The 16,623-nt window shown below is 43.6% G+C and overlaps 1 protein-coding gene across 1 annotated transcript; it reads right to left on the bottom strand.

Moving 5' to 3' along the window:
* Nucleotides 1-1,923: 1,923 nt before the first annotated feature.
* On the bottom strand, nucleotides 1,924-15,881 carry LOC135092091 (exportin-2-like). The gene is given in 12 exon segments (XM_063990300.1): nucleotides 1,924-4,409; nucleotides 5,329-5,518; nucleotides 5,776-5,939; nucleotides 6,756-6,885; nucleotides 7,584-7,721; nucleotides 8,434-8,661; nucleotides 8,777-8,922; nucleotides 9,588-9,780; nucleotides 10,561-10,677; nucleotides 10,679-10,713; nucleotides 11,715-11,820; nucleotides 15,722-15,881. Coding segments are annotated over 11 exon segments (2,907 nt in total). The 5' UTR covers nucleotides 11,800-11,820; nucleotides 15,722-15,881; the 3' UTR covers nucleotides 1,924-2,928.
* Nucleotides 15,882-16,623: the final 742 nt, after the last annotated feature.

The following is a 16,623-nucleotide window of genomic DNA, read 5'->3' as shown; positions in this document are numbered from 1 at the left end:
TTGGTCTTCCATTCCTTCAGGTAGGCAGTGTCACACCATCATCACTGCAACACACACACACAAACACATCATTTTTTAAGATCCCCATCCTCCTGTCTTCCTGTCTTGGGTTGGATGGCTCCTAAGCTTGTGTTTGGAGCTAAAGGTTTCCTCCCCCTGATGGGGAAGAGGTTTGATTTTGAGTTGACTTAACCCTGGGGAGTCATTCCAAGGAAAATCTGAATACGTTGTCACCCCAATTAGCAAAGGCAAAATACCAGAGGCACCTCCTGAGGAGGAATTGTAGTGATGGAACAAAATACAGATATGAGGTTGTGATCGGAGGAGCTCAATGGAGAAGATGGGTGAGGGCATAAGCAGAAGGATTAGAGGTGAGGAAAAGGCTAAGAATGTTGGGTATATCTCCAAGACAGGAATACAAGAAGGGTGTTGCACCAGTTGCTATAGGTCTTTTTTTGGAAGATAGCAAAGTTAAAAACCATATAGTTCCCCAGGATGATGAGTGAAGGGAGAGGAAAGCCAAAGCTGGTGGTGAACATTGAAGTCTCCAAGAATGGAGAGCTCTGGAAGAGGGAAGAGAGTCAGGACATGCTCCACTTTAGAAGTCAAGTCAAAATGTTTTAGTCAGGAGTTAGGTGAGTATACAGCAGATAAATTTAGTTTGAGGGTGACTCTGTAGTCATAGCCAGATGGTGGAAAACTCATAAAATTCAAGAGCATAGGCATGAGGGCTGGTTAAGTCATTGCACACATAGATGCTACATTCAACTCTGGATTGAAAATGAGGATAGAGAAAAGAGGGAACAGAGAATGGGCTACTGTCAGTTGCCTCAAACATCTGTGTTTTGGTGAGGAAAAGATGTGTTAGTAGAGGAGAGGTGGTGATCTACAGATTGAAAATTAGATCTAAGGCTGCAGATGTTGCAGAATGTTGCAGGGGTGTGTCAAGATACTTAAGATTGATGCCAGAACAGTAGTTCTTGACATCTTTACAGATGGGGACTCTGAGGCTGGTGTAGGAGATGCCATGAAATTTTGAATTTTGAACAAAGGGTGTGTATGTGTGTGTGTGTGTTTTTATGTTAAGTGCATGTTATGTGAAGGAAGAGAGTCGTCTTCAGAGGACAGGCTGTGAGTCGGAAAGTCACTGCACCCCCTGATCCAGTACAAATCAGTACGGTGTTTGGCACCTCAGAGTAATTATCATTTTGGCAGGTGTCTACTGCCTCCTGCCACACTTTATGTGTGAGTGTAATGTGTGTACATTTATATGTGTGCATATATACAGTATACCTGTACACAAAACCAAGGTGATGACATTGCCCTGAAACTACCTCTTCTTGAAGCTGCATGTTCCCCACACACCCATTAAAAATCTCTGTGAATAACACAGTGGTGTGTACCATTAGCCATGTAAAATGGATGGTTTATAGTAACTTATGAACACACCCTTAACATAATTATTCCCAAAAATCCCTGGATACTTGAACAATAACCCAGCCTTCTTTCTTTAGACGGACTCTTAGTCTCCAATTTCTGCTCGTGCTAATGTTACAACCTCATTCAATACTGTCAGTACCATTAGATCCTCCTACAATATCTTTGCCTTCATTCCAAGTATCCTACAACATTTTTCATTCTTCTCTGCATCTATCTTGCTTCATTCATTCTGAACTAAGTACTTGTGTTCCTCCATTCACAGCAACATGCAAGCCTAAGCACTTGAAATGGTTTTCGTGAGAGGGAACATGGACCTCCTCAGCGAGGAGTGAGTTGTTCTTAAGTGTGAGGGGATTGTGACTGACTGGGAGCTATGATGAAATTAAAGGGCAAGGTACAGTTAAGGACACCAACCCTCACTCCTGGCAGAGACCACCTGCCACCACTATCAACTAATGATTGACAAAAATAACAAAATAATGATTAATTAAAATTGATTTTATTCAGCAGAAATTGCTCAATACTGTGGAAACTATAAACTGATTATAAGAAGTACCCACATAGTGGGAAAGACAACTTTTTTTTGTAAAAGTACGAAGTAAAACTTAATAGTACTAACAAGAAAAATGACCATAACACAATAAACTTAAAGTGCCAGTTGGAGCCACACCATCATGCATCAAGACAAGCAGCAAGACACCACCACTGTTACATTCAGGCAGCCAATAAATATGTGGAGGCAAACTTTCTGTAGCATGTTGGTTTCACTCTGGCTGAAAAAAAAAAATGGCATCAGGAGGCAGATGACTGGCAAGAGGAAGGAAAAGGGAAAATAAAAAAAAGTAGTAAGACTGACAGCCAATGTCCATGTTGATGGAGGCAACACAGATGTTTCTGTGGCCCTGCAGCATCAAGCCTGTCACACCCACACAGGATTATATAGCAAAGAAATATTGTGGGAGTTACACACCTTCAGCTCCTCCCTTGATATGGTGTCGGTGGTGCTTGGGCGGGTGGGCATGGCTGCTTCACCGCACTTCATCAGTTATGGAAGAGTAACAATAATGAAGCAAACAGCATGCCAGTAGTCTCTGCAGTATTGGAAATAAACTATTGGCAGATACCTTCCCTCATTGGGCAGATGGCAGCACTGAGTTACTGTAGCTGCTTAATACTTGTAATATATATACTTGCCACCAGGCTGCAAGTACAAAACATTTTTTTCCTTTTTGAGAGCTTCACAATACAGCAGATTACAGAGAACTTTTCTTCTACAAAGCTTAAACTCTACTTACCATTATTAAGCTTTCTGTATCACATTTAGGGCCCTAAGCATCTAGGCTGGCATACACTGAGGACTGAAGCAACAGCATGTCAACCGTACACTGGTATAAATGTTGTGGAAATATGAAAAAATAGTCTTTACACTCCGTCACTGGATATATCACTAAGGCGATGCAGCCGTGGGGCGCTACACTCACCAGGGCCTCACGCCAGGCTGACACCGGCCACCTGGAGGTATTGCACCACATGGGCCTGCACCTCCTGGCTCACTGCTGCCAGTCGCCCCTGGATAGTGCCAGGGTTGGCCTGGGACACCTGGGCCAGCCGCTGGGCCAGGTACACCTGTGGGTTGTCTATCTGGCCCTTAAGAGGATCCGATTCTCCTCTCATGGCATGCTTGAGTCTGTTGGAGGAGCCCTGGAAGGATGGGATGTCCTCCACCTCAATGAAGTGTTCTCCAGCAGGCAGTGAACTGTCCTCGGGGCACTCCAGCAACCTGACCACCGACTCCAGGATGGTGCCCCACCGATCCCTGTATGCCCCCGAGTACACCATTGGCTCGGCCAGCGCGTTGCTCAGCCCCACTGCACAGATCTTCTTGTCTGTGTCCCCGGCCACCTTCTGGAGGTCAGGCACCACGAGGCGGTCAACAACCATGCCAAACATGTTGGCCTGCAGCGTGTCGATGATCTGGATGAGCCGGGCAGCAGAGTGCTGGCAGGCAAACAGGCTGAAGAACACAAGCAGCGACCGCACATACTTGGTGGTCTTGCTGGAGGTGAGGCGGCGGAACATGATGGTGAATATCTGGTTCCAATAATTCTCCAAGACCTCCTTTGGCATGTGGAGCAGCATGCACTGGATGAGGTAGAAGCCCTCATGGTCATTGGTCTTGGAGGCATTGAGCTTGTTGAACACCCCCAGCACAGCCTCTAGCTTGCCCATCTGCACTATCTGGCCATGTGCCTTCTCCACGTACGCCTGCAGCAGTCGCACCATGGGTGCCACATAGCCTGGCCGCTCCCACAGCACCGGCATCACCAGGAACGGCAGCAGTGACAGGTATGCCTCAGGAACCTCCCCCTTCTGCCTCTCCAGCAGCAGTGAAATGATCTGGAAGATGTAGGGGATGAGGCTTTCCAGTTCATTCTGGAGGATCTCCTGGAAGATGGGGAACAGGTTGCGGTCAAACTCCCCAACAGCGCCGTCCACTGAGCCGCAGACAGTCTTGATGACGAGGGAGAGTGTCTCAAAGAGGTAGTGGACAAAGTGCGGCTTGACAGTGTTCTTCACCACGTGCTGCAGCTTGAGAACCAGCTGTGGTACCACCAGGCCGGCATGCTGCATCAGGTCGCCCTCGATCAGGTTGGTCACGGTGGCAATGGTCTTCATGATGTACTCATTCTGCGCTGAACCCTCCTTGGCCAGCACCCCCAGGAGATTGCCGTACAGTGTGCCAGCCAACGGGGACACGTCGCTGCGCTGCACCGCCAGCTGCCCATTCACCCGCAGCAGGAAGATCTTGTTGATGGCGTCAGCAGCATAGGTGTGCACCACGGCAGATTCTGAGGTGAGGATGCGAATCATGTCGGGCACGCACACCTTCACCGCCTCGAAGGGAAGAACACTGCGGAAACTGATGACATACTTGATGGCCTCCGCCTTCAGTATGGGGAGGTGGTTCACTGCAAGGAAAAGTGATGATAAACATACATTTCTTTGGCTCAATTTCTCTTCTCTTCACACTTCACAAGTTGCACCATCTTTCACCTGCAGCCATACTACACATGAAACCATTTTTTTGCAATGACCACTGGGTTCCTGCCCTCACCCCTGTATTCACTCCTCTACACCATAGATCTCTTCTGAACAACCCACCACAACACTGTTCTTTCACTGCATTCCAGACACCTGTCTCTCTTTGTTACACCTTTATTTTGCCCAACTCATTACTCATTTCCAAAACTCCCTTGTCACACACCACTTCTCAAATCTACTTATTACATTTCCTCCACCAGTTAGTAGTCAGACAAACATTTCCATTCCTTCCAGTTACAGTACAACTTATTTCAAGTCAGTCTCCCGGTGAGTCAGCAAGGTTCTAAAATATTTCTCTTCAAAGCCTTCCACATCAAAACAAGTCATCAAATATGAACCAAAGTTGGCACAATGGCAACAAGCACAAGCCTAATTCAGCATCACATAATGCCTGACTGACTCCTCACACTATCACTATTTTGTTCAACTATTCAGGAGACAGAAAAGTTGGCACTCTGAAAACACTCATTGATAATTCCAGAAAGCTTCTCTTTCCTTCATTCCTTCTGCTGTCTACCTGGCTCATGAGCACTCTCAATTATCCAAGCTTCACCTTTGTCCTTCCATTCCAGCACACCCTGCTGCACTTCTCACCTCACCAGTAAGACACTGCTGATTGTAAACAACAGTAACACACAACATGCAGCAAACCCACAACTGCTCCTGGGCAACACAAAACACTAGAGGAATGTACACACACATCAGCAAAGTTATTTCCCACCACCCCTCAGGCTGCTGCTGCCATGACTCTTAAGCCAGCAAGCCTCCTGCCGCTCCCCAACTCACCATCCTGGTTCTGCAGCTCAGGCAGGATGTGACCTTGGTAAAATTCTGTGATGTTGACCAGTTCGTTGACCTTGGTGGTGCCGTGGCGGGCTGTCTGCCCCTTGGCTGACAGTGTGGTCACCAGGTATATTGCTGCCACCTTGTTACGCCAACACTCCGTCGGCTTCTCTGCATAGGTTGCCAGCATGGACTGTGCAGGACATTTGAAACGCTTATTTATGGTCTGTTACATGTTACATTTTAGTACAGATTGTTTACACTGTTGACATTTTTTGGGGACTAATACTGTCAGTTGGTCTATTTTTTCTGTTCTTTTTGTTGCTCTTTGCCAGTATCCCTCTTACATAAAAATAAATAAAATAATAATAATAAAAAAATCCTGCAGTAATGAGACACACCAGGCAATGTTTCTACCAAACCTCCACAAACAAAATGGCTGAGCCTCACCTGTACATATTGGCCAAACACCTGGGTCATACGAGCCTCAAAGTGCCTGGACAGTACCCTCACAAAGTCCACAGCAGCCCTCCGCCGCGTCTCTGTGTTGGCGCCCTCCAGCTCTTGAGCTACCCACCCATCAGGACTGTCCACAAACAGTTCCTCATCACAGGCTGTGGGCAGAACACTTCATTACACCTCACCGCCACTCACCTCACACCCAGTGGGGAAAACAACGCATCACTTCAAGGAACAATGATGAATAGGTAGGAAATTTTAGTTCTCTTTATTTCCTTTTAGTTAGGGATGAAAAAGTGAAGTGGCTGGCAGAACAAACACAACTGTTGAGACCATGACAAACTCCACACTGGTAATGTGTTGAGTGTCCTGGCAGCAGTCTAGCCCTGGCTACTTCCTCTTACACCCTCATCCTTCAGATAAATTCCTCAAGATCTCAAAACTTAGGACACTATACTACCAACTGACAGGACATTCTGGCCACTGTTTACTTTTCACCCAGAGGTAACATCCCTGGGGCTATAAGGCAAGACTATGGAAATTATGACAATCTTTTATCCTTCAACAGTACTGATGACAAGGAGATGGGCAATGTTCAACATGACTCATCCCTTCACAAAGGCAGCAGGCATGAGGGGGAAGAATTTGATTGACTGATTGAAAAAAGAGAGTTGGCACCACAATATCATGATCACATGGTGTCACTACAAAATGTTCAAAGCAACTAAAATGGCAGCTTAAAATAGTGAGAGTAAGAACAAAATTGTGGTGAGGGTAAAAAAAAAAAAAAAAAAAAAAAAAAAAAAAGTCACAACAAATTATAAGATATAAAAGGAATGGGACTAATGAGTGAGAAGTGAAGTGCTACAAATGAAGAAGTCTGGTATTTGAATGTATTCATTTACAAAAGGGAAGGGAAGGGAAGGGAAGGGAAGGGAAGGGAAAGGAGCACTGAGGTGAAGGTTACTCACATCTTAGGTGCATGTTAGGGAGGATCACCTTCTCACAGATGCCAGAGAGAACTTGCTCGTTTTCGAAGAGACCCTTGCTGTGGTCTCTCTCAGCCACGGCACACAGGAACTGGATGGCAAGACTCACCATCTGTGGGCCAAGGAGGAGGAGGTAGGTGGTGAAGGAGGCCATATGGGAGTACCGTGTGTAGGTCTGGTGGCTTTTTTGCAGCTTCCCTTATTGTCTTGTGTTCTACGAATGCTTCTGTATAACCATGAAGTGAAATGAGCCATGGAGAGGGGTGGCAACTTACCCTCATACTGAACACCAGCATTAAACTTTTAGGAAGGCGTGGAAACTTAGAAATTCACTCCAACAGCAACTCAACACTAATGAACTGTTAGAAGGGTGCAATGACTTAGAAACTAATCAGCAACTTAACACCAGCACTGAACTGTTAGGAAGGCTTGGAAATTTAGAAACTCACTCCAACAGCAAGTCACCCTCGTACTTGACACTGCCATTAGACTGTTAGAAAGACCAGCACTGGGAAACTTTTCTCCTCACTGGTACTCTGGAACATCCTGCCTGCTTCTGTTATTTCCCTCTTCCTATGATTTGAGTTCTTTCAAGAGGGAGGTCTTGAGACACTTCTCTAGTTCTGGTTAATCCTTTTTTGCCTTTTCTTCTTTGGGGACTGGCACCTCATTGGCCCTTTTTATACATATTTGTTGCCGTTGGCAAGTGCTCCTCTTACAAACAAAAATAATAATAATAAAATACAATAATTAACAAATAGTAAGTCACCCTCACATTCTGCTGCAGGAAGAGACAAGGCCAAGACCTACCTGGTCATACTTGATATCCAGTGGTGTGTTGGAGAGCAAGTTCCATGCTGCCGTCACAAAGTTCTCGATGAACGGCTCAAACTCCTCCCGGTACTTCCCGGCATAAAGGGTGATGTTCTTGCACACCTGACTCTTCACCTGTGTTGGAAGGAAAATTACAAGCTTGTCTTTAACCTGTTCATTGCCACAGGAGTAAGGGTTGTATTCTGGAACACTTTTGCACTATACCTGATAGATTAACAAGACTTCTATATTATTAACAGAAGAAACATTCATGAAAACCAGGTTAATCATCTCTGTGGCCTTTGAAAACAGTCATGGTGAGAAGGCAGAGTGTTTCTCAATACAGATTTATAGTAAGTTACACATGTTTATAATGGTGTTTATTACAGTTCTAGTGACAGATTAACATCTCTACATTATTAATGGGAGAAACACTCTTGAGAACCCAGCTAATCATCTCTGTGGCCTTGGTAAACAATAATGGTGAGAAAGCAATGTTCCTGAATACAGACCTAAATGTACATCAATCTCAAACACCAAGTACAATAAACCCTCAATGAAATTAATTGATAGGGAGAAAGGATGTCTATTAATACCGAGAAGCTGCCAAATTGATAAGTACTATAGTCATGTCTTACTTTTACAAACATTTAAAGCTTCAATCAGTGAGGACACCTTTGAAAGACACCCCATTTCTGTCCATATATCACCACAGCCACACCCATCCCCATACCTGCTCCAGCACCCTCATCTCAACACCCCAACCAACACACACCTGCTCCAGCACCCCCATCTCAACACAAACCTGCTCCAGCACCCCCATCTCAACACCCCAACCAACACACACCTGCTCCAGCACTCCCATCTCATCATCAGAGGAGACAAGGAGTGGACTGGTGAAGTTGAGCAGTGTCAGAAAGTGCTCCATCCACACAGCCATGTTGTCCTCAAAGAATTCTGGGAGGTCCTGAGAGTTGAGGGCAAAGAACAGCTGCCCGACCGACACCAGTGAGGAAAAGATCATGCGCAGGGCAGCCGCGTTGTTCAGATTTTCCCCGGCAGCCTTCATGAGCTCCTGCAGGGGTGGAAAGAGAGAGATGCTGCTTGTTAAAATGTATGTTGCAAGTGAAATGAGTGGAAAGAGACACTGCTTATCAAAATCTGCAGATGAGGCGATCCTATCTACTCACCACGAGGAGGTTGGTAAGGGGCTGTGCAAAGTTGTCCAACACAAACTTGATCTCCCTCCAAAGGTCGTCGGATTTGTTCTCATACTCGTAGCGCTCCATCACCGAGTAGGATGTCTGCAGCACCCCACTGATGATGTTGAAGTCACCTGTGTGGAGAGAGAATGATAGGTAGGTGGTGGAGGTGGTGGTGGTGGTGTTGAGTGATTTTGTTGAGTTTTTGTGGTTTTTTAAGAGTTTGTTGCCTGTGTGGGGAGGGAATGAGAGGAGGACGTGGTGGTGGTCGTGGTGTTGTTAAGGGATTTTCCGGAGTTTTGTTGTTTTTAGAAATTTGTTTCATCTCACTAATCATGTTTCTTATTTGTCTGTTTAACTCTCTCTCTCTCTCTCTCTCTCTCTCTCTCTCTCTCTCTCTCTCTCTCTCTCTCTCTCTCTCTCTCTCTCTCTCTCTCTCTCTCTCTCTCTCTCTCTCTCTCTCTCTCTCTCTCTCTCTCTCTCTCTCTCTCTCTCTCTCTCTCTCTCTCTCTCTCTCTCTCTCTCTCTCACATTAAAAAATACACCTGAAAAATTCCACAAGGCAAAACATTACCTCTCTTTTTCACATTAATGATAAAAAAAAAAAAATTGAAAAAGCTATGAAACATTCTCTCCCCCTCTCTCTCACTCACTTGCTTTAAAGACAAAAAACACAATTACAAAACTGTAACAAGAAACCTCCCTTCCCCCCCCACACACACACACACACACAAGCACACACCTGACTTAAACTTCTCAGCCATGTACGTAACTGTCTCTCTTACACACAAACACATACCTGACTTAAACTTCTCGGCCATGTAGGGGATGAGATCTGACCACTGGTGAGGGAAATCGGATTTGCCAATGATGGAGATGGCTTGAGAGAGCTGGCGCTGCACCCCCTCCGAGGAACGCAACATCAGATCCACTATCTCTCGCTTCACCACCACTCGATCATTGGTGCTTATTCTGTTTGTGCCATCCTCATCCTGAAATGTGGAGAGAGAGAGAGTGAGAAGGATAAGAAGGTTGTTAGGAAGATAAGAGAAGGGAAGGTTATAAGGAAGGGAAACGAGGGAAGAAAAAGTTGTAAGGGATGGACAGGAGGGAGGGTTGAAAGGAAAGGAGGGAAGGGAGGGTTGAAAGAGAGAGGAGAGGAGGGAAGGGAAGGTTGTAAAAAAAAGAAGGGAAGAAAAGTTTGTAAAGGAAAGGAAAGGAGGGAAGGTTGTAAGGGAGGGAAAGGAGGGAAGAAAAAGATTTTAAGAAAGCAAAAATGGATAAGAGGAGGAAAGAGAAGGTTAAAGCTGTAGGAAGGAAAGAAGAGAAAAGATTTAAAGTTACATGAAGGGAAGGGAAGGAATACATTAATGTGTGAGAGAATGAAGAAGAGGGAGTAGAACAGTAATGAGTGAGGAAGTGAAGGAAGGAAGGAATAAGTGAAGGAAGAAATCAATGAGAGAAAGGAATGAGTGAAAAGACAGTAATAAGTGAGGGAGTGAAGGAAGGAATAAAAGAGTGAAGGAAGAAATCAGTGAGAGAAAGGAATGGGTGAGAAGACAGTAATGAGTAAGGAAGTGAAGGAAGGAATAAGAGTGAAGGAAGAAATCAATGAGAGAAAGGAAAGAGTGAGAGAAGACAGTAATGAGTGAGGAAGTGAAGGAAGGGGTAAAAGAGTGAAGGAAGGAATAAAAGAGCAAAGAAATCAATGAGAGAAAAGAGAGTGAGGGAGTAAGGCATTAATGAGTGAGAGTAAGGTAGCAGTCACTCACCACCACCCAGTTTCTCTTGATGAGGTTCTTGAGGTGGATGGAGGCAGCCAGCTTGATGTTCTTGGGCACCTGCGCCTCATCTCGGGTCAGTAGAGTCAGCAGCAGCACTGGATAGTTTTTCGTTGCCCTCCACCTGACCCAGAAACTGCTCAGCTGGTGAGAGGAGTCAGGTCAGGGCATTAGAATCACCCACCCACTCTCTCTCTCTCTCTCTCTCTCTCTCACATTAAAAAAGAAAAAACCTGAAAAATTCCACTAGGCTAAACATGACTCTCTCTCTCTCTCTCTCTCTCTCTCTCTCTCACACCAGTCATGTCAATCCAAACAGCCTAGACTACCAACATCCAGAAACATAAGACCATTAACTAACTCTTTAATTGATATTTGGTATGTTTCCTTAATTACTGATCACTCTGAGACATCTTTACTTGTTCTACAGCCACCTTCAGTCTTTAAACTGGCTAAAAATTGCAAAGTCTATTCTTTTTCATCCCTTTTTTCCTTGTAGATGCTTATAATAATTTCATGTATTGGTTTTGATGCTGTTAATTATGTTGTATTGCAGTGAAAGTGTTAAAACAATGATATTTCTTCACCACTATCTCATGAGCAGTGATATTTACAGACTAAATGCTGATGAAAATTCAAAACTTTCTTCTGTTTCTCTTCTTTCTTCACTGAGCTTTGTCATCCCTAACTTGGCTTTACAGAACACTAACCCTGCTAACATAAGAGACTGTCACCTTCAGCCATTCAGAGTTGAGTTTATCACAGGTAAATCTTTCCACAGTGATGGCTGTTGTGCATTCTGTGTCTAACATCTCAGTAACATTGTCATATTATATTGTCATTTTTGCATCCCTTATTTATGGGAACACACACACACACACACACACACACACACACACACACACACACACACACACACACACACACACACACACACACACACTGTAAGCCCTGACAAATACAATAATTACTTAACTTAAATTTTGTCTTCCCCCTCCCAACTCCAGCTCTTCTCTTTGCCTCTCTTCAACTCTCAACACAGCCAAATGTAGTTCCTTCACCCTCAACACAGCCAAGCTTAGTCTTCCACACAACTACAGCTCTCCTGCTCGCCTTCATTCACTAAAACACACACACACACGTACCTGCCCGGCGCTGGGAGGGGTCCTGTGAGAGTGTGTGGGTGAGGACCTCCACCAGACGACTCAGGTTCTCCTCGGTCACCTCCATGTCTGCCGCAAGCCCGCCGCTCTGAACACAGGAGGCAACACTCATGGTTATATCACTCTGTACTGGTGGTTTTCGTTTATTCTTTTATTTTATTTTATTTTATTTTATTTATTTTTTCATACAGAGGGTCCAAGTTATGACAAAGTTCCATTCCTACACCATGCCATGAACCGGCTTTCAGAGTAGGTCACAACCACCCTAGTAAACACCTGCAGTATACCACTCACCTGTGCTAATTATATAGTACTGAAAACTCATAACCTACAGCTATAGCTAAAAGAGAGAGAGAGAGAGAGAGAGAGAGAGAGAGAGAGAGAGAGAGAGAGAGAGAGAGAGAGAGAGAGAGAGAGAGAGAGAGAGAGAGAGAGAGAGAGAGAGAGAGAGAGAGAGAGAGAGAGAGAGAGAGAGAGAGAGAGAGAGAGAGAGAGAGAGAGAGAAACAAAAAAAAAAAAAAAAAAGGTGAAACAAATCAGTAAAAAGACAAAAGGGAATGTACAGGGAAAAGGACTGCCAGCACTGTAACCACGAAGCAGCAGAAATCAAGACTGTCGTAATTCAAGGACTTTCTGTATGTGAGGGACACCAATATATCAATCAAATATTTCCTCCACTTAAAAGGAAAGAAACATTACCACAAAAACAAAAAGAAGAGTCTATTATATCTGTGTTGGTTGCTATTTTGTCATTCTAGTGTAAAATTTAAAGAAGTCTAGTATTTCTTGGGTGTGAATATAAATCAATCAAATATTTTGTCCCGTTAACAGAAGGTAATATCACCCCAGAGTAAAGAGAAGAGAGTTTAGCATGTTTAAGTTAGTTGCTATTTGTATTTTGTCACCATTATGTGAAGACAGGAGGAGTTAAGTATTTCTACCTTCCAATATTTCCTCCATTACAAAGGGAGGAAATATCATCACAAAGCAAAAGAAATAAGGAGTCTAGTATGTCTGTGTTGGCTGCTATTTGTAGTTTGCCATCCCAGTGTAAAAAGAGAAGGAGTATATAAATTTATCAATCTAATATTTCTCCCACATAAAAGGGAGGAACTATCATCCCAAAATAAAAGAAAGGGGGATTTAGTGTGTCTGTGTTAGTTGGTGTTTTGCTTGTCGTTCTGTTTAGTATGTCTGTGTTAGTTTGTGTTCCTAGTTTGTTGTTCTGTTTAGTATGTCTGTTAGTTTGTGTTCCTAGTTTGTTGTTCTGTTTAGTAGGTCTGTGTTAGTTGGTGTTCCTAGTTTGCTATACCAAGTCATGCTGAGCCACTTCAACCACAACTCGGAATGGCGAGACTTGCACCATGAGACAAGTAAGCACAGAGTCTTGAGGATCAATGTGCTGAAATAATGTAATTGGTACTGATCTGGTTAACCACAAAGATATATTACATCTAATCAATAAAGTACATGATATAAGTGACTAACAAGACATGTAACTGATGCATTAAGTACCAATAATAAACTTAACCCTGGAAATTAAAACTGAACTACTCAATTACTGCTACATATCACATATATTTGTTTCTTTTTATGCACAAAAGAAACTCAAGTGCAAAAAAACAAATTTAGGAAAAGAGAGAGAGAGAGAGAGAGAGAGAGAGAGAGAGAGAGAGAGAGAGAGAGAGAGAGAGAGAGAGAGAGAGAGAGAGAGAGAGAGAGAGAGAGAGAGAGAGAGAGAGAGAGAGAGAGAGAGAGAGAGAGAGAGAGAGAGAGAGAGAATACTGTTTTTCTCTCGCATAAAAGAATGCTAAAGAAAAGCTAATTTGGAAACCTCTTCAAACTCCTTAAGCAACAAGAGCATCAAACTAACAAGAGGAAAGGTTGTGGCAGCACAACACTGTACCATGACCTTGAGGTGCACGAGCAAACATTTCCACAAGCCTAGCACATTTAAGGGAGCAGCTGTCACCACAAACCACCAGTAGCAAGGCCCACTAAATAAGCTTTCTTTTTTTTCCATTTTCCTTTTATTTTTCTGGTGGTTTGCATCCTTCATTCTTCTTGTCTTTATTATCTAACAAGCCTGCCACTCCTGCACCACAACACAACTCTGGACACATGATGGAACAAAAAGCAAAAGGTAAATTCTACCAATAGCGGCTCCTCATGGATCAGCTAAATTATGCATATGTGGTGATGAACACTCACTGTACACCACGTGTGTGGTGGTTTTGTTTTGGGGACACGCATGGTTACGTTACAGTGATGTGATTTATGTTGTGCCGCACCACAAATTGTACGTCCCTGCCGATGAGGCACGCTTGGAGGGATACAGTGTAATACGTGTGTTAGTACATTGGTATGTGGGTACTGTGACTGCATCATGTCACCACAGTAGCTACTACCATGGCAGGTATTTTATTCACCATTGTATTATTGATTGATATTTCTGTTGCATTGGAAGCAAATTAATCGTCATATCAATATACAATCAAATAAGGCTCTATGCTTGACAAGTTTGTACTGCATGTAGAGCCACTAATTCAAATGGTCTCTGTAGTTTGGAATTAGTCTGCATGTAGTCCACCACGAAGGTGTGAGAGGCAGCAGGGGAGCTGCACGTCCATTTTACCATCATGGCGTCAGACAACTGCACAGATTGTCATTTGGGTCTACTCGATTTTTTCCTGCACTACATTGGGAAACCGAGGGACCTGTACATCTTAATTTTAAGAACACTTCCAAATAATTCTTGTTAGTGTGGTGTATCCATAGTATCCGTAAGGGTGGGTCTGGGAGAAGGGGGCAAAGCCCCTCCAGCTAGTTTAGGTTAGGTTAGTAAGTGAGGCAATATTCCCTGTTTGTTGACTATTTTTTTGGTTTTCTCCCAAAAATGGTGTTTTCTCCTTAGACTTTTAAGGTCTTCACAAACTTGGCCTATTTTGGCATTAACCCCTCTAGGACCCCACTTTCCCACCAAGTCTCCAAGCGTGCTACTCCTGGAGAGCGGTGGAAATAGAATACAGAGGGAGCCGCTATTGGTGAGATTTACTAAACGTTAAAGGTTAGGATAAGATAGAAACACAATAATAAAACATGACCTTGAGAAACAAAACAAATATTTCCCACAACTCCACGACAGCAGAGGGCACCAGCACACTAAACAAGCACACCACATCCCTAGAGACAAGGAACAAGAGCATAAATTTAATCTGTTATACAAAAAGTAGCAAACATGACCTTGAGTGACAAAACAAATACTTACCCACAACCCCAAGACAGCAGAGGGACCCAGCACGCCCTAACACGTCATACATACCTGCACCACACAGCTACCCTGGCCACGAGAGAGAACAAGACGAAAAATAAAAAGTAGCAACAGAATACTGCCATGACCTTGAGCTACACAACAAGTAAACAAACATGTACAAGTCCACCCCAACACAAGGCGACTGCACGGCCTAACAAGCCCCCTACACCTGCGCCACATAGCTACTCTGGACACGAGAGGAAACAAGAACAAAGTTAATCAGTAATACAAAATAGCAGACCAACATTCAAACCTGACCTTTAACAACAAAACAAACAGGTAACCAAGCATTCTCTACAAGCCCAATACACCACAAGGCACCAGCACGCCCTAACAAGCCCTACACACCTGCACCACATAGCTACCCTGGACACACCTGGGGGCACGTGATGGTTTGCGCCACGAGGGACACCCCAACACTACCCACACCTCCATTGCCCAACAACCAGTGGGTAATCTAACCTAACACACCTGCAGAACTAAGCACCGGACCTTTAAATCATTGTGCATCTCAGTGTCAGGTGCTAAGTATGGATAGTTAAGGAGGAAAAAAGTAAAATTGTCACGCTCACTCACTGTAGGACAAGACTCGCCGCCTTTTGTTTACACTTCCCCGGCGACTCCTCGGATTCAATTACTGGCTTTTCCTAACCAACAACTTTCCTCTCATCCTTACCAAGACGCTTGCCTCCTCCCAGGGGTTGTATTGACTCAGACACACCGTCAGGAGAGTGTGTATTAAAGGTTTGAAGCGGAAATTCCGAATTAGAGTTCCCGTCCTCTGGCTGCAGTTCAAACTAGACCCTCCTTCCTCCCCCTGCTCCTCGTTCCCCCTCCCCTCCTGTCTCTCCCTCTCTCTACTACTCTGCATTCCTCCTTATACTCTCATGTATCGTATTAAAAAGGTCTATTCTTATTTATCCGTTACTATTTTATCAGTGTTAATTTCGTCTATTTTCCCTTTTCTTTTTATTTATTTTTTTCTTCTTTTTGTGCTTTGTGTCCTTCACTCGTCTAGTTTTTATTGCATTGCTCTACGTCTTTTGTTCCACATCCTATCATATCCTCATTATCTTTTTATTTTCTTATTCTATAGTTTTTATGCACATTATTTTCTTTTTCTTCTTTCCTTTCGTTGTCCGAATCGTCTTTCTTTCTTTCTTTCTTTCTTTTTTTTCTAAATGGTTATCCATAACTTTTGTTTTACTAAAGATCCTATTTTCTCCCTTTATTAGCTCATTTACATTATAAATCAAATAAAACTTAAATAAGTCTGGTACATATGTAAATATTTGGGTTTCCTTATGTCTTCCTTTCCCGCCAAAATTTGAAAGTTCCTCTTCCTGGTACGCTCACAATAGTGATATTACACGTTGTGCGGCCAACTCTGAGCTGCTAAAATTACTATCCATATTTCGTATATGTATAACTACTATTACTACTACTACTACTACTGCTACTACTACTACTACTACTACTAGTAGTACTACTACTACTACTGCTGCTGCTATTACTACTACTACTACTACTACTACTACTACTACTACTACTACTACTACTGTCATTATTCGTATTTCT

The sequence above is a fragment of the Scylla paramamosain genome, chromosome 39, assembly GCF_035594125.1.
Source record: "Scylla paramamosain isolate STU-SP2022 chromosome 39, ASM3559412v1, whole genome shotgun sequence".
NCBI lineage: Eukaryota > Metazoa > Arthropoda > Malacostraca > Decapoda > Portunidae > Scylla > Scylla paramamosain.
This window is presented reverse-complemented; position numbering and strand designations above follow the sequence as displayed.